Below are 25,704 nucleotides of genomic sequence, written 5' to 3' on the forward strand. Positions count from 1 at the left end.
TGTTAGAATTATAAACAATCTTGAGCCTGAAACATTTTCTTCTTGAATCTCATGGTATGATTAGTAATTGTGTAGGTGTTGCTGTTTAATGATAAAATGGATTACTGAACCTTACTTAAGGAGATATAGAGGGCTGTTCATGTCATTTGCTGATACTTGGTGCCTAAGGATTTAGCTTTTTCAATCTTCAGGGACTATTCTTTCCATTTTAAATTTATTTATACCCTTTCTAGGGTTCTGGAGATGACATAACACGCACACATACGATTGAGAGCAGTTTTCTGATTTTGGGCCATTTCTGGGGTTTTCATTATCATCATCTTGGTGATTGAAATTGATTCTGTTGGTTCTTCTTATTTACATTTGTTTGTATGTTCTAAGTGTGTGACTCATTCATCTCTTTATCATTGTAAACATTCGATACTGGTTCTCTTGTAATTTTGGTAATCGATTGATTGTTGTGTGAGATTATTCTCAAATTCTTACATGGTATCAGAGCGGTTGATCTGATTGGGGTGTATTTGTTCGTGATTGATTGTTCTTTCAACTATTGTTGGAGGAATTGTTTCTGCTGTGACCGAAACTCTAATTTCAAAATTAGGGTTTGTTCTTTTGGATCTGAAGTCTTAAAGTGTTCTTCATATTCCGCTGTTATTCTTCTTCTTTAATTGATTTGTTGATTATTACTCAAGATTATACATCTTGAGAGGGGAGTCTCGAATTTATTCATTGCTTTCTTTTTATTTTATAAACCTTATTGATCGAATCCCGGTGCCCAACTCTTGATCTACGTTCTTGAAACGTATGAAAACCTGATCAAACACTTGGTTGATTCTGACCTGTTCTTGTTATTGTTTCTGGATTTTTTTGTTCTTGTAGGTTACTTGGATTGTGCAGTTTATTGTGTCTGATATTTGTTGTGATATGTGTTTTATTTTCTTATTGATATCTGCTTCGTTGTGTTCTCTTGTTGTGATTATTTACCATGGCTGAAAAAGGTAATCTTACTTTGATTAGTAAAATTAATTTTGGTGATCTTTTATACCTACATTCTAGTGACACCACTAATACACCATTAATATCTATTAAATTGAAAGGAACTGAGAACTATAATATATGGAATCGTGCTATGTTACTTGCTTTGTCAACTAAAAATTAAGTAGGATCTGTTGATGGTACATGTGAAAAACAAACTGATAATGTTGTTCTTGCTGTCCAATGGGATAGATGCAATTCTGTTGTGTTATCTTGGATTCTGAATTCTATATCTGAAGATTTATATTCTGGACAATTTTTTTCTGCTACTGCTTCTGTTGTCTGGACTGAGTTGAAAGAGACTTATGACAAAGTAGATGGTTCTATTGTTTTCAAATTGCATCATAAGATTAATTCTATGAAACAAAATGGTTATAGTTTATCTGAGTATTATCATAAACTTAACACTTTGTGGAAGCAATATGATGAAATGGTCATATTACCTGCTTGTACTTGTGTTGTTGCACCTGAATTTCAAAATCATAATAAAACCCTAAAGCTAATGCAATTTTTGGGTCTTGATGATTCCTATATGTCTATTAGAAGTAATTTGTTACTTATGGATCCTTTACCTGATGTTAAATCTGCTTTTGCTATTTTGTCTAGAGAAGAATCTCATAGGGGTGTATCTAGGGTTGGGACATCTAAAACTCAAAACTCTGCATTTGTTACTCAAACCAATAATAATAATTGAATTAAAAATCTTCTAATACTGGTAGTTTTGGAAGAGGTATAGGATTTAATAGAAGACCTAACCCTAATCTTAAATATACAAAGTGTAATAAAATAGGACATACTATTGACAGATGCTTTGAAATTATTGGTTATCTAACTAATTTTAAAAAATCTTTTAATGGAAATACTAATAAATCTTTTAGTGCTAATAATTCTGTGTCTAGTTGTCCTTCTGCTTCTGATTCTATTGTAGGTTCATCCTTCTACTCCTTCTTCCTCTACATCTGCTCCTAGTCCTTTGAGTCTTTCAAATGAACAAATGATGAAGCTGTTAAGTATATTAAATGAGAAAAGTTCCCCTATTTCTGAGTCTGTAACTAATATGTCAGGTATAATAAGAAATAATAATGTGTTCTTTAATAATAAATTTTCAAATTTTTTTAATTTTAACTCAAGCAATAACACAAGTCAAGGATGGATTATTGATTCTGGTGCAAATCAACAAATGACAGTGTCTGTTTTAATATTGTTGATGTTAGTGATTTGAATTTACATGTTACTCATCCAAATGGTACTAAAGCTAAAGTCAACAAAGTTGGTAATTTAAATCTTAAAAAATCCATCATATTAACTGATGTTCTTATTGTTCCTGGATATTGTGTTAGTCTTTTATTTGTTAATAAACTTGCTCAAAATAATAACATGTTTGTTGGATTTGATGCAAATAAATGTTATATTCAGGATTTGAAAACCAGAAACACCTTGGGGACTGGTAGTGTGAATGGTGACCCTAGCCGATTTTGGGCAAGGCAAAAAGACCATTTTGCCCCCCAAACCCACGGCCAAAACACCCCTTTTAAACCTAACCCTAATCTTGACTTTTGCCACAAGTATTCCTAATTTGCCCCTAGCTCTAGAATGATCCATGTGTGTGTATAAATAGGGAGCTAGGTTAAGGGTTTTCATCATCTCATACTCACTTAATCACCTCATTAATCTTCTCCCTCTCCCTCTCCCTCTCCCTCTCCCTCTCTTGGCTCACGGCCAAACCACCACCACAACACCACCACCACCTTTTTGAAGTTTTGGTTAATAACTTCTTGTTTTCCGGGCTTGTTCTTCGTGTTCATCAAGATCTTCAAGCGTGTTCTTCGTTATTCGGGTTATTTGATCTTCATCTTCAAGTGATATTCATCTTTTCTTGTTAATCTTCATCATCCATCATCAAGGTATAACCCTAGATCCAAATCTTTTAAATTCTATATTTCGATTCATGTTTATATTCATAATCATATTCATTCTTGATCTTAATATTCATATTGTTCATGTAAAAAAAAATATATAAACAATATGCATATACATATGCACGATTAAAATATATATATATATATATATATATATATATATATATATATATATATATATATATATATATATATTGTTGAATCTTTAAACCCTAATTATTTTGATCATTAACATGTATGTAATCTTGTTAAAAATATACAAAATATATATATACATATACCACGTATACATATACATATATATAAAAAAAATATAAACATATACATACACATACATATACGGCTTTAAAAAAAATGTTTAGATCTTCAAAACCCTAAAACCTAATCATGTTTATGTTATAACTCATGTTTATTAATTATAAAAAAAATATATAATACATATATATATATATATATATATATATATATATATATATATATATATATACCTACGGCTACATATACATATAAAATTTTTTTTAAAAAAATAATAATACAAGACTATATATACATACATGTATACACGACATATACATACTACATATACATAAACATTAAATAATATAAAACCCTAATACTACTTAAACCCTAAACATTAATTATATAAACCCTAAACACTATTAAATACTACTAAACCTAATCATTAATTAATTATTAAACCTTAATATTTAATACTACTCTAATTAATTAAAACTCTAATACTACTACTTATACACTTATACTACTACCTAACATTTATACTACTACTACTACTAACACTTATAATATACTACTTATATTATGATACTTATATTATAAAAATTATGACCTACGATTACAATAGTCATTCACGATAACGTGAGATTACTTGAACGTCTACGCTACTTGTGGCCTAGGGTGATCCTTGGTACCATTATGGGACGCTTGTGGATCTTGAATGCCAAGACTTAGATTCTGGTCAAGAGATCCTGGACCGCTCGGTAACAATAGATCATTTGAGTGACTTGCCGGTGGCATAGATGTTTGGGTATGGTGCACAATATCAAACTCGACTATAGTAATCATACACTCACTAAGTGAACAACACCTAGTCACCTACACACTTAATAAGTGGTGGACTTATTAAGAACAACTCACTAGTGTTCAACACTAACTTACTAAACATAGAAACTTACTAAAAATGGAAAACTTACTAAGAATGAGAACTTAGTAAAACAAACTACACTTAAACACTTGCATACTTAACTTAAACTTGGGCAAACATTTAACTACTCTTAAATGTCATTAGGTTGATTTTCTGCTCACATTCATCCAACTCTTCTTATCCGAGGAATAACAAACTCTTCTCCTACTTACTAAGGTGAACTTCATAGCCCCACTTACTATTAAGCAATTAATTTAAACTTATTGGGGTGAGACACATGCTTCTTTTAATATTTACAATTTAGACACAAGTACCAACTATTAAACTGTGCTATACCTGGCTATGTCCTGCAAGTCCCCACTGTGATATTTTTAATTGCTTTTACATAACGCATTCTTAATTATTAGGGGTAGGCCTATCGGGAGTAACGTCCCCGATACATTTGACCAAGTCATTGTATTACTTAATAATGATTTAAACCGACAAGGACAGTACAACTTGTCACGGGGCAAACTTTGAAACTGTTTAGTCTAAATATCACAAACTTGGCACTAACTTTTAGATCCCTGCGAGATCTACTTTTATAAATAAAAATCTTGTGGTCTAAACAACGGTCAACTATTTTTGTAAACCTATGAACTTCACTCAACCTTTTTGGTTAACAATTTAGCATGTTTTGTCTCAGGTTACGATTGATCAGCTTACTCTTATCTATGTGATGCTACTTGGACTCTAGGACTTGAAGAAATGGTCACATTTATTATTTATGCATTTATAAACATTTACATTCTTGTAATTTAAATTCTTGTAACGACATTCTATTTTCCGCTGCGTACTCAATAAAGTTTGTTTTTATCATATAGTGTCGTTCTCATTATATAATATGTTGGTATTTTTTATATTAATGTCACATTCACCCAGGCCCTAACTGGGGTTGTGATAGTTGTGTTGTTTGAGAGATACAGATGAAGAAGGATACAGATATAGACACGGTTTGAATGTATCTGGGTAATATGATACGGATTGAACACAAGAGACTCGCGGTTACAGTTCTTAAAGATTGTTAGATTTCAGGTGGCCGAAAAATTAATAGAATGGTGGTTCACGGCGGTGCTATGGCGGAGATGAACAAAAACTCAGAATTAAGAGGTGAAATTTTGCAGAAAGTTCAGGTAATCGATTTCTAACACATATATGTTTCTGAATTTACAAATAAAACACCGAATCGATCTCACGAATTTGACATGTGTTCTAAGTTTTTTTTTTTAAACTGAAAATTTCAAAATTCGAGCTCGATTGTGACGACCCGAAAATTTTCGACCAAATTTAAACTTAATCTTTACATGTTTCCGACACGATAAGCAAAGTCTATTAAACTGAGTCTCAAAAAAGTTTGAACTGTTTCATATATTCAATTGACCTTCGACTACTCTCAGTGATTCACGAACAATTAATTGTACATAGATATGTGTGTATGTATATATAAATAATAATTCAAAATATAATTTGAAGTATTATATGTTGTTATTATTAAAAATTAATAAAATAAAAATAGGATATTATAATAATTATTATTTAAAATATATCTCTATATATAAATAAAGTATATTAAAAATAAATATTAAATGATTGTAATGCGCGTTTGATGTTCCGATTGATATTAAGCAAGTTAAATTCGAACTTATGTAATTTTAAAATAAATGGTTATAAGAAAATGAGTTCTATAAATTTTAGGCTTATTAAAAATGTATTTAGAAACTATTTGTTGAATTTTAAAACTTTTTATATTTTACTTGGAGTTGGGAGTGAATAATTAATGTAATTTTTATTTAATAGTTAATGATCAAATTTTATACTAAAATGACCAAAATAAATAAAGATAATTACTATAAAAATTTGGGATTTTTCAGAGGAGTTTTATCCGCCATTGATTTAGCAACGGACCGCGATATTATTAATATATGTCGACATGGAGGCTGCTATACTATTCTTTTAACAAGTTTAGTCTTCTAATGATTTGTCAACTTGTAAGAATAAAACAAATATATGTGTGCTGTATATGCTTTGTATACATATACATATTATTAAAGTTCATTGGTCCCATCCACACCTCACCATATTCACTAAATTGACACCATCTCATATTTTCACTAGCCAGACGATTATTTGTTTACTTCTTGCATTCTATATATATACATATAGATATTACAAGGTACCTACATATGCATATACATAAGATATATAAACATATACAATTACACTTACTTGATCAACCTTGAACATCGCTTGCAACCAGGAACCAAACCACCATTTTTTTTCCTGTATTAACAATCACCCGTCACCCCACCCTTCACCATCACCTCCGCCGGCTACCTCCATCACTTCACCACTTTTTTTGAAACACCACCAAAGCCATACTCACCGTAAGCAACCTTCTTCACCTTTCATCTCTCTCCATCTCTCTCTTTTCTTTGCTACTCGACAAACAAACATCATCACAACAATCAAATAACCACCACCTCTCCTTAAACCCATCAACACAATTAACTCGTCCACTTTTCTTTACGGTTCATAATCACCACCTTACCCTTCTTCACCATCGAACCACCCTAGAACCCGAATCATTACCACCATATATCATGTTTGGCCTCTTTCTTTTTATGTTGAAACTCCACCGGAACATCACCACGAACCATAACAGTCCGGTCACTACATTATTTCTGTTACATCACGTTAAACCCGCAACCATACCTCTTAATTGTTTTATTTCTTCTTCGTTCCTGTGCTGCTACGATTCGTGTTACAACGAGGATGATGGGAAATGATTTTAAAAATGACGATGTACAGTGACGATATTAAAGAGGATGCTTATTGCTCGATAACGATGATAATGATAATATGTATGTTGATGATGATACACGATCATGAGGTTGATGATGATCACGATGAGATGCAGTTATGACTATGATAATGATGATAAAGGAGCTACGAAGATGATGATTAAGAAAGTCAAGGGCGGCTGCAACTTGAATTTTTTTTATATAAACAAACCGCTGGTCCCTTAAATCTGTATTGTGATTGGGCTTATTAAAACGTTAGATGGGCTTCAATTAGATTAATAGTTGGGCCGAGTTATGTTGGGCCAAGTATTGTTCTCTGTGGACCGAAAATTTAGAGGAAGAAAGAGGAATTGCGATTACATAGTTTTTATTATATAAATTCGGGCTTAATTCAGAAAAATGAGATAGAGCAGGTGATATGGGAGGGTTTGTGTGAATGAGAGGTCATGGGTTCAAGCCCTGTCAGAGGCAGTTTATTTCTTTTTGGAGCTTTTCTTGTGAGGTAGTTATTATTATTATTATTATTATTATTATTATTATTATTATTATTATTATTATTATTATTATTATTATTATTATTATTATTATTATTATTATTATTATTATTATTATTATTATTAACCTAAGTATTAGTATTACTACTATCATTATTATTTTTATTAGAACTACTTTTATATCAAAAATTTACATTTTTACTAAAGTTATTTAAATCTCAGTTAGGTTAGTATTATTATTATGAACAGTATTTATATAAATACTTACGTATAACAAACTATCGATTTTAATATAATATTAAACATATGTTTATATATATATAGATATATTAATATGATTAAATGAATAAATATTAATTATTTTAAATGTATATATATACAGAATAGATATATATAACATATAACTTAAGGTATAATACATATAAATAAAGTATATGTAATAAATAAAATATAGCACACAAATTTATATAACTACAAACACATAAAAAAAATTTATATGATTAATAAATGAAATTATGAAATTTCCATTATATGTTTTAATGGATATACAATTAATATAGATTCGTGAATCCGAGGCCAACCATGCATTGTTCAGTTTCGTCGTATGCATATTTTTACCACAAGATATCGTATAGTGAGTTTCATTTGCTCCCTTTTTAAATACTTTTGCAATATATATTTTTGGGACTGAGAATACATGCGCTGCTTTTATAAATGTTTTACGAAATAGACACAAGTACTTGAAACTACATTGTATGGTTGGATTACTATACCGAATATCGCCCCTTCAAGTCTGGTAACCTAAGAATTAGGGAAATTGAAAGGACCCGTCCTAATCCATCCGGACGAAGTCCATATCGATTATAAACGATTCACAACAGTTGATTACATCGCGAGGTACTTGACCTCTATATGATACCTTTTACAAACATTGCATTCGTTTTTGAAAAGACAATCTTTCATTACATCGAAAGTTGACAGGCATGCATACCATTTCATAATATATCCAACTATAATTGACTTAATAATAATCTTGATGAACTCGACGACTCGAATGCAACGTCTTTTGAAATATGCCATGAATGACTCCAAATAATGTTTCTAATATGAGCAAATGCACAGCGGAAGATTTCTTTCATACCTGAGAATAAACATGCTTTAAAGTGTCAACCAAAAGGTTGGTGAGTTCATTAGTTTAACATAAATAATCATTTCATAATTTTAATAGACCACAAGATTTCATATTTCCATTTCTCATAAACATACGTCCCATGCATAGAGACAAAAATATCATTTATATGGATTGAACACCTGGTAACTGACATTCACAATTTTGCATATAAGAATATCCCCATCATTCCGGGATCCTCCTTCGGACATAATATAAATTTCGAAGTACTAAAGCATCCGGTACTTTGGATGGGGCTTGTTGGGCCCGATAGATCTATCTTTAGAGTTCGCGTCAATTAGGGTTTCTGTTCCCTAATTCTTAGATTACCAGACTATATAGGGTGATATTCGATTTGATAATCCAACCATAGAATGTAGTTTCGATCACTTGTGTCTATTTCGTAAAGCATTTATAAAAGCAGCGCATGTATTCTCAGCCCCAAAAATATATATTGCGAAAGCATTTAAAAAGGGAATAATGAAACTCACCTAATGTATTTTGTAGTAAAAATACATATGACGCTATTTTGACAACTGAACAATGCAGGGTTGGCCTCGGATTCACTAACCTATATCATTTGTATATATATATATATATTAAAAAGTATAATCGTAGTTGAATAAGTTTATATATTATTCTTAGTGACATAATTATTATCTTTAATAATTTATAGGTTTTATTAATAATTTAGTAAGATATATCTACTTTATTTACCTTAGTTAAATAATTAGTGTTTATTATAAAAATATTAATATAGTTATGTTATATGTAGTAAATATGATTTTTGGTGTAACTAATTGTCATTCGATAAAATAATATTGATAATAATAAATAAAAGTTGTTTCATTCTATAATAATATTAATAATAATAGTTATAATAATAAGAATGGCAATTTTCATAAAAATGAGACTTTTAGTAGTATAACAATAATAGTGCTTACTGATACTACTAATGGTAATAATATTAGTAATAATAATAATAATGTTCATGGTATTAATATTAATAGTTAACATAATAATAATTAATAATAATAATAATAATCTTAATAATGATAATAATAATAATAATAATAACTCTATTTCTAATACTTATGTTGATACTAAATATAATAATATTAATAATACCCATTTTACTTATTTTGATTATAATGATATAAACTAAATTAAGGATATTAATAGGAATCATGATAGTAATATCTAACATAACATAACTATAACAATAACAATAATAACAATTAATAATAATAATAATAATAATAATAATAATAATAATAATAATAATAAAATTATAATAAAGAGAACTACCTTAATGTATCCAAGCTTTAAAAAAAACATCGCAGCCCAGGCTCGAACCCGAGACCTCTCGAACACCCGACACTTTTCTTAACCACTCGACCATTTTAAGTTTTCTGTTATAAACCCAAATTATAACAATATAACCCGTTCATAATATGTTCAACTTCACCTTCTTCATTCAAAATCAAATTGATACAACTCATTACATTAACCCAGATTACTTCAAATTATTAACAACAAAACAACACATATGGTTTATATTAACTGAAATCAACAACAACAAAAAAAGAAAAAAAATAAAAAAAAATAAAAAAAATGCTGTTCTTGCTGCTTACGGTTCTGAGAAAAAAAAATTGATCTTGAGATTGAGGACGTTATAGCAAAAGATTTTAACACAAGATACATTTCAAATTATCCCTAAAGACTTTCTAAATCCTCCATTTCAACAAAATCATCAAAACGATTTCAAATTTCTTGATGAACAAATCTTTTGACTTTTTGTTTCTAAACTTTGACTTCAAAATTCAAACTCAATATGAAGAATTGGAACTTGTTATTTTGCAGATAGTTTAAGTAAACGATTCCTAATACTTCTACAATTTTAGATTTTGAAGATTTATTCGAAACTGAGCAATTGCTTTCTCATAGTTCATGAACATGAACTCAAACATTGATTTTTAATTTAAGACTACTATAGCTCACGATTACAAAATGAAATAAGTTGTAAATGATTATTAGAAACTATTTGAATTACCAATTTAACTGGAAACATCAACATGAGCTCGAATTTCCTCATGAACAATTCAGTTGACTTTTTGAAACTGAGGTTTGACTCGAAAATTCGATCACAATATAATGAATTGAAATTTGAAACTTTGTAGATTGTTCGAGTGGATGATTCCTAACAGCACCACAATAACAGATTTTTGAAATTCGCCTTGAAAATAAGAAATTGATTTTAGCATGTTCGTGCAGGGTATCGACTGTGTAGAGAAAAAAAAAATTAATTTCACAGCTGGGTAGAGGATAATTGCAGATATGAATGCTATTCAGAATGATTTAATTGAATGATTAGAGTTGAGATAATAAGGTGATTAATTTGGTTATTTGTTGGATTGCATCGACACCAAGTCACGGGCAAACAGAAAAAGACTGATGGTGATGTTCTTAATTCGCGTAATTTTATATATATAGAAGTACCTATCTTATATAATTGTAGATATTTGTTTTTATTTATGTATTTTATTATTAATCTAATTTATTAATAGATATAATAATAATAATAATAATAATAATAATAATAATAATATCCCTAATGTTAATAATAATAATAATTTATATTAATAATGTTATCATTAATGACGATGATCATAATAGCTATAATATTTATAACAATCATATTTTTAACAATACTAATATTCATTATAATAATACTAATATTACTAATGATAATAATAATATCAGTAATAATAATACTATAACAATTTGTATACATCAAACCCATATTTATATTAAAATGATAACACCCCTAATACTGATTTTAATATTAATAGTAATTTTATAGTAATAAAAGTAATAACATCGATATAAAATTCTTATTTTAACTTGTAATCTTAATATATTACAATTACATGTTATTGCTCATGAACTTTTATATTTTATATCATGTAATAACTTTTACTGAGTAGTAACCTTTCAACACACACACACACACACACACACACACACACACACACATATATATATATATATATATATATATATATATATATATATATATATATATATATATATATATATATATATATATATATATATATATCACAATATACAATTAATAGTATTAATAGAATCACGCATATACATATAAATTCCTAATAATATCATGTATAGATTTATATATAAATACTTAATTGATTATTATTTTATATATTTAATTCCGTTTGATTAAAGTTTATTTTATTAATTCAAAATATCATATATACACTTTTATAATTATATGTTTATTTACATATTTACTTACACACAAAGGTTCGTGAATCGTCGAGCACGGTCAAAGGAAATTAATTACATGAATATAGTTCCAAAATTTTGAGACTCAGCTTTACATGTTTTGCTTATCGTGTCGAATTCACATAAAGATTAAGTTTAAATTTGGTCGGAAATTTCCGGGTCATCACAGTACCTACCCGTTAAAGAAATTTCGTCCCGAAATTTGAGTGAGGTCGTCATGGCTAACAATAAATATGTTTTTCTTGACGAATATGAGCTGATAAATAGAGTTTTCATCATTACAGAATAATACAGATAAAATAATTCGATTATTCGAAGAGCACGAATGAAACTATCATGAGAGAGGTCCCAACGGGCATCGTCCACCTTCGTCCAAAAACTTGCCCAAATTTTTAGCCGTTAGTAAAATAATAAAAAAAAAATATTCCAACGGCTATCCCAACGGTCACTTTTACTCTATAAAAACACCAACCATATACCTCATTTTATACACTCAAACATATATTTCTTTTATATTTCCACCTTTCTCAAAAATCAAAATCAAACACCCCCAAACTGCAAAATGTTAACACTTCCCCCAATGATTGTTTCATTCAATGTTCATTACGGAGGTGATTTCCGTAATCAAATGAAGGAATACAAGTGGGGCGATAGTATTTCGTTTGAAGATATCGACATTCGTGATGTTGGTTTACAAGACTTGCTATCCTTTCTGAAGGAAAAAGTTCCGTGTGAATTCACGTCTGTGTTCTTTTATAAAGACGATTATGATGCGGATTGTAGGGCAAGTTTTCTGTGTACCGATGATCAATGGTACTTTATAAAAGATACCATTGAAGATAGCGGTAAACGCATTTCTTTGTATGCAGTTCTTGAAGATGATGAGACGTTGGGTTATCGTTACCTCGATGAATCAGCTGAAACAGCAGTTGAGACATCAAGAGAAATACCGATGTCTCCAGAGTACCTCACGGATGGTGAAATGACTGGTGAACGCTACTTTGCAGATGACAATTAACGACAACGAGTAGTTTGATTGTAATCTTTTAAATTCTTAATTGTCGTGATGTTTTAATTTTTAATTATTGTAATTTCAGTGTTGTTGTCGAGTTTTATATCTTCCTTTATATTTTGGAGCTCTTCGTCTTTTTAATCTCCTCTCGATCTCTAGTAAAACGAGTAATGGTCTAGAATTTGTAAATATGGAGTTTCGAATGAATTTAATGTTATAATCAAGAAAGAACGTAATAGCACGATTTGATTCGTCAAATTACCAGAATCATTGAGAATAGAGCTATCAAGAATATACTTTCTTGATATTTTCAGAAGTTAATTAGAATGAAAGAGTTATGTAACATGACACATGATGGTGGTATGATCTACTGTGAACCATCATGTCCCATTAGAACTCAGCATGACTTACTGTAATATAATCACGTTGATCAAGTGTCATTATATTATACTAACTCATGCATCAGTTCCCAACATTATTTCAATAACATTCATATTATAAGCTCGAAAGTTTACAGAATATAGAAACTAACAGTTTCTATATGATATAACACTGATAGCACGAAGAGATAAATGATTTCAGATAGTCTTAGTTATAAAAATATATTCAGAAATATCGAGGATATTTATAATGAAAGATACGATAATATCTCGGAATATCCAAGATCAGAGGATGATAGAAACTATTAGCTACAAGGGTTTAGAGTAAGGAGCAAGATATTCACTAAAGATTTTAGCAGACATTGAATCATTTGGATTCTTTGAAGTCAAACTTATTCTTTATGATTTATCCACGGATTTCTCCCTAGTTTCGCATAATCTGCTTTTCGGTACTAAATTTTCTATTGAATGTTTCCAATATAAGGATACACAGGAAGCATAAGGAGGTATATACTTTCGGACGAGAATATTTATGAAAATATCCTCAGAAATATCGAAGATATTGATGATGATATTTTGGAATTTCTAAGTTCGATGGTTGATGAGGAAGATTTTTCCACAAGATCTTAACATGAGTACGGAGCAAAATATTCATTGAAGGTTTCATCGGATCCAGAATTATCTGGATTCTTTGAATATATGGTATGGTCCTTGTATTTGTCCTTGGTCTCCTTCGTGGTTAGCTCAATCCGTTTTCCATTTCCAACCTTTCTGAGCTTTTCCAACATACTATTCTTTATCATCAAAATTCCGATGATTAAGGGCGTTTATAGTTGTCTATGATTTCTGCTGCTTCATTCAGCTTTTTCAACATTCAGAGTATTGATTTGTGACTGAGTACTTTTCAGAATGAAAGATCATAATTCTAAGAGATAAATGTTATATGGATACATATAACTGTTGATGTAGATATGCTGTGAGTTTTCAAAGTACTGATAGCTGATTCCCGGTAATTGGTATGGCAGTATTCGTTACAAGATGCGGATGGGTATATGATAGGGTTTCAATGAATAAATATAATGATTTATCAGAGAGATTTAAACCAAGAAGCAACGAGGTTGCTGGTACATCTGTTGGTAATATGGTAAAATGTGAAAGGTTCCCCGGTAACAATAAAAGAGCACGTATACATATCAAGGTTATAATAAGGTTGTTTCGAACGAAAAGTCGAAGTTGACTTGTTGGAGCTGTGACAAAATTGGCTAATTTGGAAAGAGATTGCAAATTTATTTTAGATAATAATAACGCTAAAGGAATTAGCACAGCTATGCGTTAAACGTTTACTCAAGTTCCGAGTGTTTTCAGGTGCATAATAATATGCATCGATCTTTTCTTCCATAGGAAATGTGCAGTTGGTTCATCCTCTCGATTGAGGTGTTTTCAAGAGTCATGAAAGGTTTGAACGCAGGCTGTAATCGTCAAGATACAAATGGGGTTTAAGATGAAATCAAGTGGAAAACTTGAAGAATTGTTTAGTTTCATATGTTATAATCAATATTTTAATTCATTTTAATTATCCAGTGTTGGTAGTCCACAGTTGATATTCCACAGTAACAGTCCAGTAATTCATATATAATTTAATATATAATATTCGAATTGATTAATAAATATCGTGACCCGTGTACATGTCTCAGACTCGATCACAACTCAAAGTATATATATTATTTGAGAATCAACCTCAACCCTGTATAGAGAACTCGATCATTACTGCATATAGAGTGTCTAATGCAGACATGGTTCGCTAGGACCTCCGCTCTGATACCAACTGAAAGGACCCGTCCTAATCCATCCGGACGAAGTCCATATCGATTATAAACGATTCACAACAGTTGATTACATCGCGAGGTACTTGACCTCTATATGATACCTTTTACAAACATTGCATTTGTTTTTGAAAAGACAATCTTTCATTACATCGAAAGTTGACAGGCATGCATACCATTTCATAATATATCCAACTATAATTGACTTAATAATAATCTTGATGAACTCGACGAATCGAATGCAACGTCTTTTGAAATATGCCATGAATGACTCCAAGTAATGTTTCTAATATGAGCAAATGCACAGCGGAAGATTTCTTTCATACCTGAGAATAAACATGCTTTAAAGTGTCAACCAAAAGGTTGGTGAGTTCATTAGTTTAACATAAATAATCATTTCATAATTTTAATAGACCACAAGATTTCATATTTCCATTTCTCATAAACATACGTCCCATGCATAGAGACAAAAATATCATTCATATGGATTGAACACCTGGTAACCGACATTCACAATTTTGCATATAAGAATATCCCCATCATTCCGGGATCCTCCTTCAGACATGATATAAATTTCGAAGTACTAAAGCATCCGGTACTTTGGATGGGGCTTGTTGGGCCCGATAGATCTATCTTTAGAGTTCGCGTCAATTAGGGTTTCTGTTCCCTAATTCTTAGATTACCAGACTATATAGGGTGATATTCGATTTGATAATCTAACCATAGAATGTAGTTTCGATCACTTGTGTCTATTTCGTAAAGCATTTATAAAAGCAGCGCATGTATTCTCAGCCCCAAAAATATATATTGCGAAAGCATTTAAAAAGGGAATAATGAAACTCACCTAATGTATTTTGTAGTAAAAATACATATGACGCTATTTTGACAACTGAACAATGCAGGGTTGGCCTCGGATTCACGAACCTATATCATTTGTATATATATATTAAAATGTATAATCGTAGTTGAATAAGTTTATATATTATTCTTAGTGACATAATTATTATCTTTAATAATTTATAGGTTTTATTAATAATTTAGTAAGATATATCTACTTTATTTACCTTAGTTAAATAATTAGTGTTTATTATAAAAATATTAATATAGTTATGTTATATGTAGTAAATATGATTTTTGGTGTAACTAATTGTCATTCGATAAAATAATATTGATAATAATAAATAAAAGTTGTTTCATTCTATAATAATATTAATAATAATAGTTATAATAATAAGAATGGCAATTTTCATAAAAATGAGACTTTTAGTAGTATAACAATAATAGTGCTTACTGATACTACTAATGGTAATAATATTAGTAATAATAATAATAATGTTCATGGTATTAATATTAATAGTTAACATAATAATAATTAATAATAATAATAATGATCTTAATAATGATAATAATAATAATAACTCTATTTCTAATACTTATGTTGATACTAAATATAATAATATTAATAATACCCATTTTACTTATTTTGATTATAATGATATAAACTAAATTAAGGATATTAATAGGAATCATGATAGTAATATCTAACATAACATAACTATAACAATAACAATAATAACAATTAATAATAATAATAATAATAATAATAATAATAATAATAATAATAATAATAATAATAATAATAATAATAATAATAATAATAATAATAATAATAATAAAATTATAATAAAGAGAACTACCTTAATGTATCCAAGCTTTAAAAAAAACATCGCAGCCCAGGCTCGAACCCGAGACCTCTCGAACACCCGACACTTTTCTTAACCACTCGACCATTTTAAGTTTTCTGTTATAAACCCAAATTATAACAATATAACCCGTTTATAATATGTTCAACTTCACCTTCTTCATTCAAAATCAAATTGATACAACTCATTACATTAACCCAGATTACTTCAAATTATTAATAACAAAACAACACATACGGTTTATATTAACTGAAATCAACAACAACAAAAAAAGAAAAAAAAATGCTGTTCTTGCTGCTTACGGTTCTGAGAAAAAAAAATTGATCTTGAGATTGACGACGTTATAGCAAAAGATTTTAACACAAGATACATTTCAAATTATCCCTAAAGACTTTCTAAATCCTCCATTTCAACAAAATCATCAAAATGATTTCAATTTTCTTGATGAACAAATCTTTTGACTTTTTGTTTCTAAAGTTTGACTTCAAAATTCAAACTCATTATGAAGAATTGGAACTTGTTATTTTGCAGATAGTTTAAGTAAATGATTCCTAATACTTCTACAATTTTAGATTTTGAAGATTTATTCGAAACTGAGCAATTGCTTTCTCATAGTTCATGAACATGAACTCAAACATTGATTTTTAATTTAAGACTACTATAGCTCACGATTACAAAATGAAATAAGCTGTAAATGATTATTAGAAACTATTTGAATTACCAATTTAACTGGAAACATCAACATGAGCTCGAATTTCCTCATGAACAATTCAGTTGACTTTTTGAAACTGAGGTTTGACTCGAAAATTCGATCACAATATAATGAATTGAAATTTGAAACTTTGTAGATTGTTCGAGTGGATGATTCCTAACAGCACCACAATAACAGATTTTTGAAATTCGCTTTGAAAATAAGAAATTGATTTTAGCATGTTCGTGTAGGGTATCGACTGTGTAGAGAAAAAAAAATTAATTTCACAGCTGGGTAGAGGATAATTGCAGATATGAATGCTATTCAGAATGATTTAATTGAATGATTAGAGTTGAGATAATAAGGTGATTAATTTGGTTGTTTGTTGGATTGCATCGACACCAAGTCACGGGCAAACAGAAAAAGACTGATGGTGATGTTCTTAATTCGCGTAATTTTATATATATAGCAGTACCTATCTTATATAATTGTAGATATTTGTTTTTATTTATGTATTTTATTATTAATCTAATTTATTAATAGATATAATAATAATAATAATAATAATAATAATAATAATAATAATAATAATAATAATAATAATAATAATAATAATAATAATAATAATAATATCCCTAATGTTAATAATAATAATAATTTATATTAATAATGTTATCATTAATGATGATGATCATAATAGCTATAATATTTATAACAATCATATTTTTAACAATACTAATATTCATTATAATAATACTAATATTACTAATGATAATAATAATATCAGTAATAATAATACTATAACAATTTGTATACATCAAACCTATATTTATATTAAAATGATAACACCCCTAATACTGATTTTAATATTAATAGTAATTTTATAGTAATAAAAGTAATAACATCGATATAAAATTCTTATTTTAACTTGTAATCTTAATATATTACAATTACATGTTATTGCTCATGAACTTTTATATTTTATATCATGTAATAACTTTTACTGAGTAGTAACCTTTCAACACACACACACACACACACACACACATACATACATATATATATATATATATATATATATATATATATATATATATATATATATATATATATATATATATATATATATATATATATATATATATCACAATATACAATTAATAGTATTAATAGAATCACGCATATACATATAGATTCCTAATAATATCATGTATAGATTTATATATAAATACTTAATTGATTATTATTTTATATATTTAATTCCGTTTGATTAAAGTTTATTTTATTAATTCAAAATATCATATATACACTTTTATAATTATATGTTTATTTACATATTTACTTACACACAAAGGTTCGTGAATCGTCAAGCACGGTCAAAGGAAATTAATTACATGAATATAGTTCCAAAATTTTGAGACTCAGCTTTACATGTTTTGCTTATCGTGTCGAATTCACATAAAGATTAAGTTTAAATTTGGTCAGAAATTCCCGGGTCATCACAGAAATGGCCCCTAATTGACGCGAATCCTAAAGATAGATCTATGGGCCTAACAAACCCCATTCTGGAATTTGGAATGCTTTAGTACTTCTATTTAAATGGTGATTGCGATTGCCAATATTATGACATACTTGCGATGTGATGACCCGGGAATTTCCGACCAAATTTAAACCTGAATCTTATTTGATTTCGATATGATAAGCAAAGTTTGTAATGTTAAGTCTCAAAAAGTTTGAACTGTTTCATATATTAAATTGACCTTCGACCATTCTTGACGATTCACGAACCTTTAATGTATATATATAAATGGTGGAAGTAATAAAATGTAATTGAATCCTTAGAAGTTAATATATAAAATAATATACCGAATACTTAGGTTACTATTAAAATGAAGATATATATAGATATGAACTCTATACATAATTAATGATTACATATAAATGTATCTATAATAAAATGTATAAATAATAAATATTTAATAAAAGTTAATTATAAATAAGTAATAATACATATATAAAACACAAGTGTAGATATAATTGTTATAATAATATTGTTGTTACCTTTGATATTAATACCAATACTAGTATTATTAACATTATTTACATATATAATCTATAGATACGGATTTGATATATAAATTGCTATATTATTATTATTATTATTATTAATATTATTGTTATTATTAATAACATTATAATTATTATAATTAGTATTATTATTAATAATATTATTGTTATATATTTATCATTATCATTAGTAATAATACTATTATCATTATCATTATATTATTATAAAATTGTATTATTATAATTTATAATATTAAAAGTAGTACCATTATAGTTATATTCATTAATAACAATATTATTACTTATACCATTAAAATTCTTAATATTGTGACTTATTATTATTAATTGTAATATTATTATCATTAATATTATTATTGGTATTTTTATTATTTGTATTATTATTAATATAAATATAATTAAAAATTTATTTATAATAATTATAAAATATCATATATATAAACAAGGAATCCAAATTAGTTAACAATAGCTTTTAAACTATGCTTAATTGATTTCCTCAATCCTCACTTTCGTACGAATCAGGAATTTGACACCAACATAATCCAAAGTTTGTTAGAGGTAACTATCTGGCTAATATTTTTTTTATCATCTGCTTAATAATGCGTGTACCTCCTGTCTACAAATCTGTTAGACGTCTATTTCTTGGAACAATTAGGCTGAAATATATCTGTAATACCATTTGATAAAAATCCATTATACATATCAATCACTACCATGTGTAAAGAAAACAAAAATAAAGAGAGTTATAGATTTACAATCATCTCACAATCCTACATCATCAATACTATTAATGTATCGTATGACTACAATCAGACTCATACCCAAAAATTACCTTCAATAATCATCGATTATTATCCTTTCTGTTTTCAGCTTAACTCAAAACCAAAGTTTGATAACCATCGGCCTCTTAGCAACAATCACCACTACCTTCATATTTTTCTTGATCAACCACCTCGTTACCACTTTTCCTTCTTTCATGATACACCCATAACACCACCTTTCTTCCTTCTCTTTCTTCTCTCTCTCTCTCTCTCTCTCTCTCTCTATAATTTGAATGAAATAACCAACGCCACCATTATTTTCGTGAACTACTAGATACAAAGTGGCTACACAGTTTGATTGCAACTAACTGCTGAGCTATGATTCTTGTTTCTACGTAATCGATTAACGGTCACCCTTAAGGCTCGTGTACATGCTACAACCTTTTACTACCTCATTTTATTTGTTCACGCATTGAAACAAGAATTGAGCGTGTTTATTTATTTAAGTCATGGACTTATAAATAAATAAATAAAGAAAATAAGTGATACCATATAGTTAGGGGATTCTGTCAAGATGCTTATTGTATTTGATCAAATGGCGATTTAATATATAGATAGTGGAACAGATTGCATTCTTTGGACGACAAATCCCAACCAAACAAACCTCACTTATAAAGTTAATCGCTAGTGGAATTGTAGGATGTAAGCATCAATTGGAACGTGCTATTAATTTAAACAAAAATTGATGAACTCGGGCCCAAGTGTTTACTAGGATTCTGTACTTATTACGCATTATATGTTATTCCTTTTCTTGCTGAATCGCGAATATAGAGAGGTAATAGATGTAAGATTATGATGTGGTTACCCTTGGCTTTGTTTACTGCAAACTTAAATATAGGTTTTGATGATAATCGTGAATCCATGATGGACGCTGATGGAGAAAATAATAGCGTGATATATTTTTTTTTTGTTGATGAACCGAATGAATTTGATTGTGGTTCACTGCTTTAATTATGGTAGCATCCAGAAATCCATCGAATAGATTACAGATGTATCTGGTTAATGTATTGGATTGGTAGTTTAATTGGGTTTGTGCATTGGGCCACATGTATTAACAAGTTAAATAGGGTTAAGTCCGATCATATGACAAAAAATCAGAAACGGAAGGGTGGTTAAAGGTGTTAGTGTGTTAGTGGGAGGTCACGAGTTCGAGCCTGGGCAGTGGCACTATATTTTTAGAGCTCCTTTCTTCAAAGGTTGTACTCTTTTGTTATTACTTTTATTAGAATGATCATTATTATTATTAGAATTATCATTATCATTATTATTATTAACATTAGTATTATTATTATTATTATTAGTATTATTATCATCATCATTATTATTATTACTTTTAAACATTTTTACTATTAACATTATAATTAGCTTTAATCATTATTATTATTTTTGTCAAAACTATTATTACTTTAGTATTATTTTAACAAACGAATGATATCTATATAAAAATATAATTATAAGTAAGATAATACTACATACTAATATTTTTTTTATATACTAACTAATATATTATTATTAATATAACATTAATTAAATTATATATCATATATCTATTATAAGTATAATTATATGTACAGATATTAACTTTAATAAATTATATAATATAAGTAAATTAAGTAGATTAAATGGGATATGTGTTAATATATATACAACTGTTATAGGTTCGTGAAATCCGAAGTCAACCCTTTACTTGTTCAATATCGTCATATGTATTTTTACTACAAAATACATTAGGTGAGTTTCATTTGCTCCATTTTTAAATGCTTTTGCAATATATATTTTTGGGACTGAGAATACATGCGCTACTTTTATAAATGTTTGACTAAATAGACATAAGTAATCGAAACTACATTCTATGGTTGAATTATCGAAATCGAATATGCCCTTTTTATTAAGTCTGGTAATCTAAGAATTAGGGAACAGACACCCTAATTGACGCGAACTCTAAAGATAGATCTATCGGGCACAACAAGCCCCATCCAAAGTACCGGATGCTTTAGTACTTCGAAATTTATATCATGTCCGAAGGAAGATCCCGGAATGATGGGGATATTCTTATATGTATATTGTGAATGTCGGTTACCAGGTGTTCAATCCATATGAATGATATTTTTGCCTCTATGCATGGGACGTATGTTTATGAGAAATGGAAATATGAAATCTTGTGGTCTATTAAAATTATGAAATGATTATTTATGTTAAACTAATGAACTCACCAACCTTTTGGTTGACAATTGAAAGCATGTTTATTCTCAGGTACGAAAGAAATCTTCCGCTGTGCATTTGCTCATTTTAGAAACATTACTTGGAGTCATTCATGGCATATTTCAAAAGACGTTGCATTCGAGTCGTCGAGTTCATCAAGATTATTATTAAGTCAATTATAGTTGGATATATTCTGAAATGGTATGCATGACATCAATTTTCGTTGTAAAGAAAGATTGTCTTTTAAAATTGAATGCAATGTTTGTCAAATGTATCATATAGAGGTCAAATACCTCGCGATGTAATCAACTGTTGTGAATCGTTTATAATCGATATGGACTTCGTCCAGATGGATTAGGATGGGTCTCTTAAATTCCCTTATTCGCCGAAGAATCAAATCTTTTAGATCTCGAAGATTTTCTTTAAATCCCTTAAATTCCGGAATTCAACCAAGACAACGTCAAAAGCTAAGACGCACCTTATTTTCTAAATTCCTCCGTGACTACGTCAAAAGTTAAATCTCTATCTAAATCTATTGTGACATCTTCATTCGTACGCTTCATCTAATCGAATCATTTTATCTATATTAGTCAATAATGATGATAAAACTCCATTCATCAACTCATATTTGTCATGAAAACATTTTTATTGTTAGCCATGACCACCTCACTCAAATTTCGGGATGAAATTTCTTTAACGGGTAGGTACTGTGATGACCCGGGAATTTTCGACCAAATTTAAACCTGAATCTTATTTGATTTCGATATGATAAGCAAAGTCTGTAATGTTAAGTCTCAAAAAGTTTGAACTGTTTCATATATTAAATTGACCTTCGACCATTCTTGACGATTCACGAACCTTTAATGTATATATATAAATGGTGGAAGTAATAAAATGTAATTGAATCCTTAGAAGTTAATATATAAAATAATATACCGAATACTTAGGTTACTATTAAAATGAAGATATATATAGATATGAACTCTATACATAATTAATGATTACATATAAATGTATCTATAATAAAATGTATAAATAATAAATATTTAATAAAAGTTAATTATAAATAAGTAATAATACATATATATAACACAAGTGTAGATATAATTGTTATAATAATATTGTTGTTACCTTTGATATTAATACCAATACTAGTATTATTAACATTATTTACATATATAATCTATAGATACGGATTTGATATATAAATTGCTATAATATTATTATTATTATTATTATTAATATTATTGTTATTATTAATAACATTATAATTATTATAATTAGTATTATTATTAATAATATTATTGTTATATATTTATCATTATCATTAGTAATAATACTATTATCATTATCATTATATTATTACAAAATTGTATTATTATAATTTATAATATTAAAAGTAGTACCATTATAGTTATATTCATTAATAACAATATTATTACTTATACCATTAAAATTCTTAATATTGTGACTTATTATTATTAATTGTAATATTATTATCATTAATATTATTATTGGTATTATTATTATTTGTATTATTATTAATATAAATATAATTAAAAATTTATTTATAATAATTATAAAAGATCATATATATAAACAAGGAATCCAAATTAGTTAACAATAGCTTTCAAACTATGCTTAATTGATTTCCTCAATCCTCACTTTCGTACGAATCAGGAATTTGACACCAACATAATCCAAAGTTTGTTAGAGGTAACTATCTGGCTAATATTTTTTTATCATCTGCTTAATAATGCGTATACCTCCTGTCTACAAATCTGTTAGACGTCTATTTCATGGAACAATTAGGCTGAAATATATCTGTAATACCATTTGATAAAAATCCATTATACATATCAATCACTACCATGTGTAAAGAAAACAAAAATAAAGAGAGTTATAGATTTACAATCATCTAACAATCCCACATCATCAATACTATTAATGTATCGTATGACTACAATCAGACTCATACCCAAAAATTACCTTCATTAATCATCGATTATTATCCTTTCTGTTTTCAGCTTAACTCAAAACCAAAGTTTGATAACCATCGGCCTCTTAGAAACAATCACCACTACCTTCATCTTTTTCTTGATCAACCACCTCGTTACCACTTTTCCTTCTTTCATGAGACACCCATAACACCACCTTTCTTCCTTCTCTTTCCCCTCTCTCTCTCTCTATAATTCGAATGAAACAACCAACGCCGCCATTCTTTTCGTGAACTACTAGATACAAAGTGGCTACACAGTTTGATTGCAACTAACTGCTGAGCTATGATTCTTGTTTCTACGTAATCGATTAACGGTCACCCTTAAGGATCGTGTACATGCTACAACCTTTTACTACCTCGTTTTATTTGTTCACGCATTGAAACAAGAATTGAGCGTGTTTATTTATTTAAGTCATGGACTTATAAATAAATTAATAAAGAAAATAAGTGATACCATATAGTTAAGGGATTCTGTCAAGATGCTTATTGTATTAGATCAAATGGCGATTTAATATATAGATAGTGGAACATATTGCATTCTTTGGACGACAAATCCCCACCAAACAAACCCCACTTATAAAGTTAATCGCTAGTGGAATTGTAGGATGTAAGCATCAATTGGAACGTGCTATTAATTTAAACAAAAATTGATGAACTCGGGCCCAAGTGTTTACTAGGATTCTGTACTTATTACGCATTATATGTTATTCCTTTTCTTGCTGAATCGAGAATATAGAGAGGTAATAGATGTAAGATTATGATGTGGTTACCCTTGGCTTTGTTTACTGCAAACTTAAATATAGGTTTTGATGATAATCGTGAATCCATTATGGACGCTGATGGAGAAAATAATAGCGTGATATTTTTTTTTTTTGATGATGAACCGAATGAATTTGATTGTGGTTCACTGCTTTAATTTTGGTAGCATGCAGAAATCCATCGAATAGATTACAGATGTATTTGGTTAATGGATTGGATTGGTAGTTTAATTGGGTTTGTGCATTGGGCCTCATGTATTAACAAGTTAAATAGGGTTAAGTCCGATCATATGATAGAAA

General features: G+C 28.5%; 1 protein-coding gene across 1 annotated transcript; it reads left to right on the forward strand.

Annotated features, from left to right (window-relative positions):
- The first annotated feature begins 985 nt into the window (after positions 1 to 985).
- Positions 986 to 2,486, forward strand: LOC139849329 (uncharacterized). The gene is made up of 4 exons (XM_071838989.1): positions 986 to 998; positions 1,164 to 1,702; positions 1,964 to 2,099; positions 2,452 to 2,486. The coding sequence occupies exons 1-4, from the start codon at positions 986 to 988 to the stop codon at positions 2,484 to 2,486; spliced, it is 723 nt and encodes a 240-aa protein (XP_071695090.1).
- The last annotated feature ends 23,218 nt before the right edge of the window (positions 2,487 to 25,704 follow it).

The sequence above is a fragment of the Rutidosis leptorrhynchoides genome, chromosome 1 (genome assembly GCF_046630445.1).
Source record: "Rutidosis leptorrhynchoides isolate AG116_Rl617_1_P2 chromosome 1, CSIRO_AGI_Rlap_v1, whole genome shotgun sequence".
Lineage (NCBI taxonomy): Eukaryota > Viridiplantae > Streptophyta > Magnoliopsida > Asterales > Asteraceae > Rutidosis > Rutidosis leptorrhynchoides.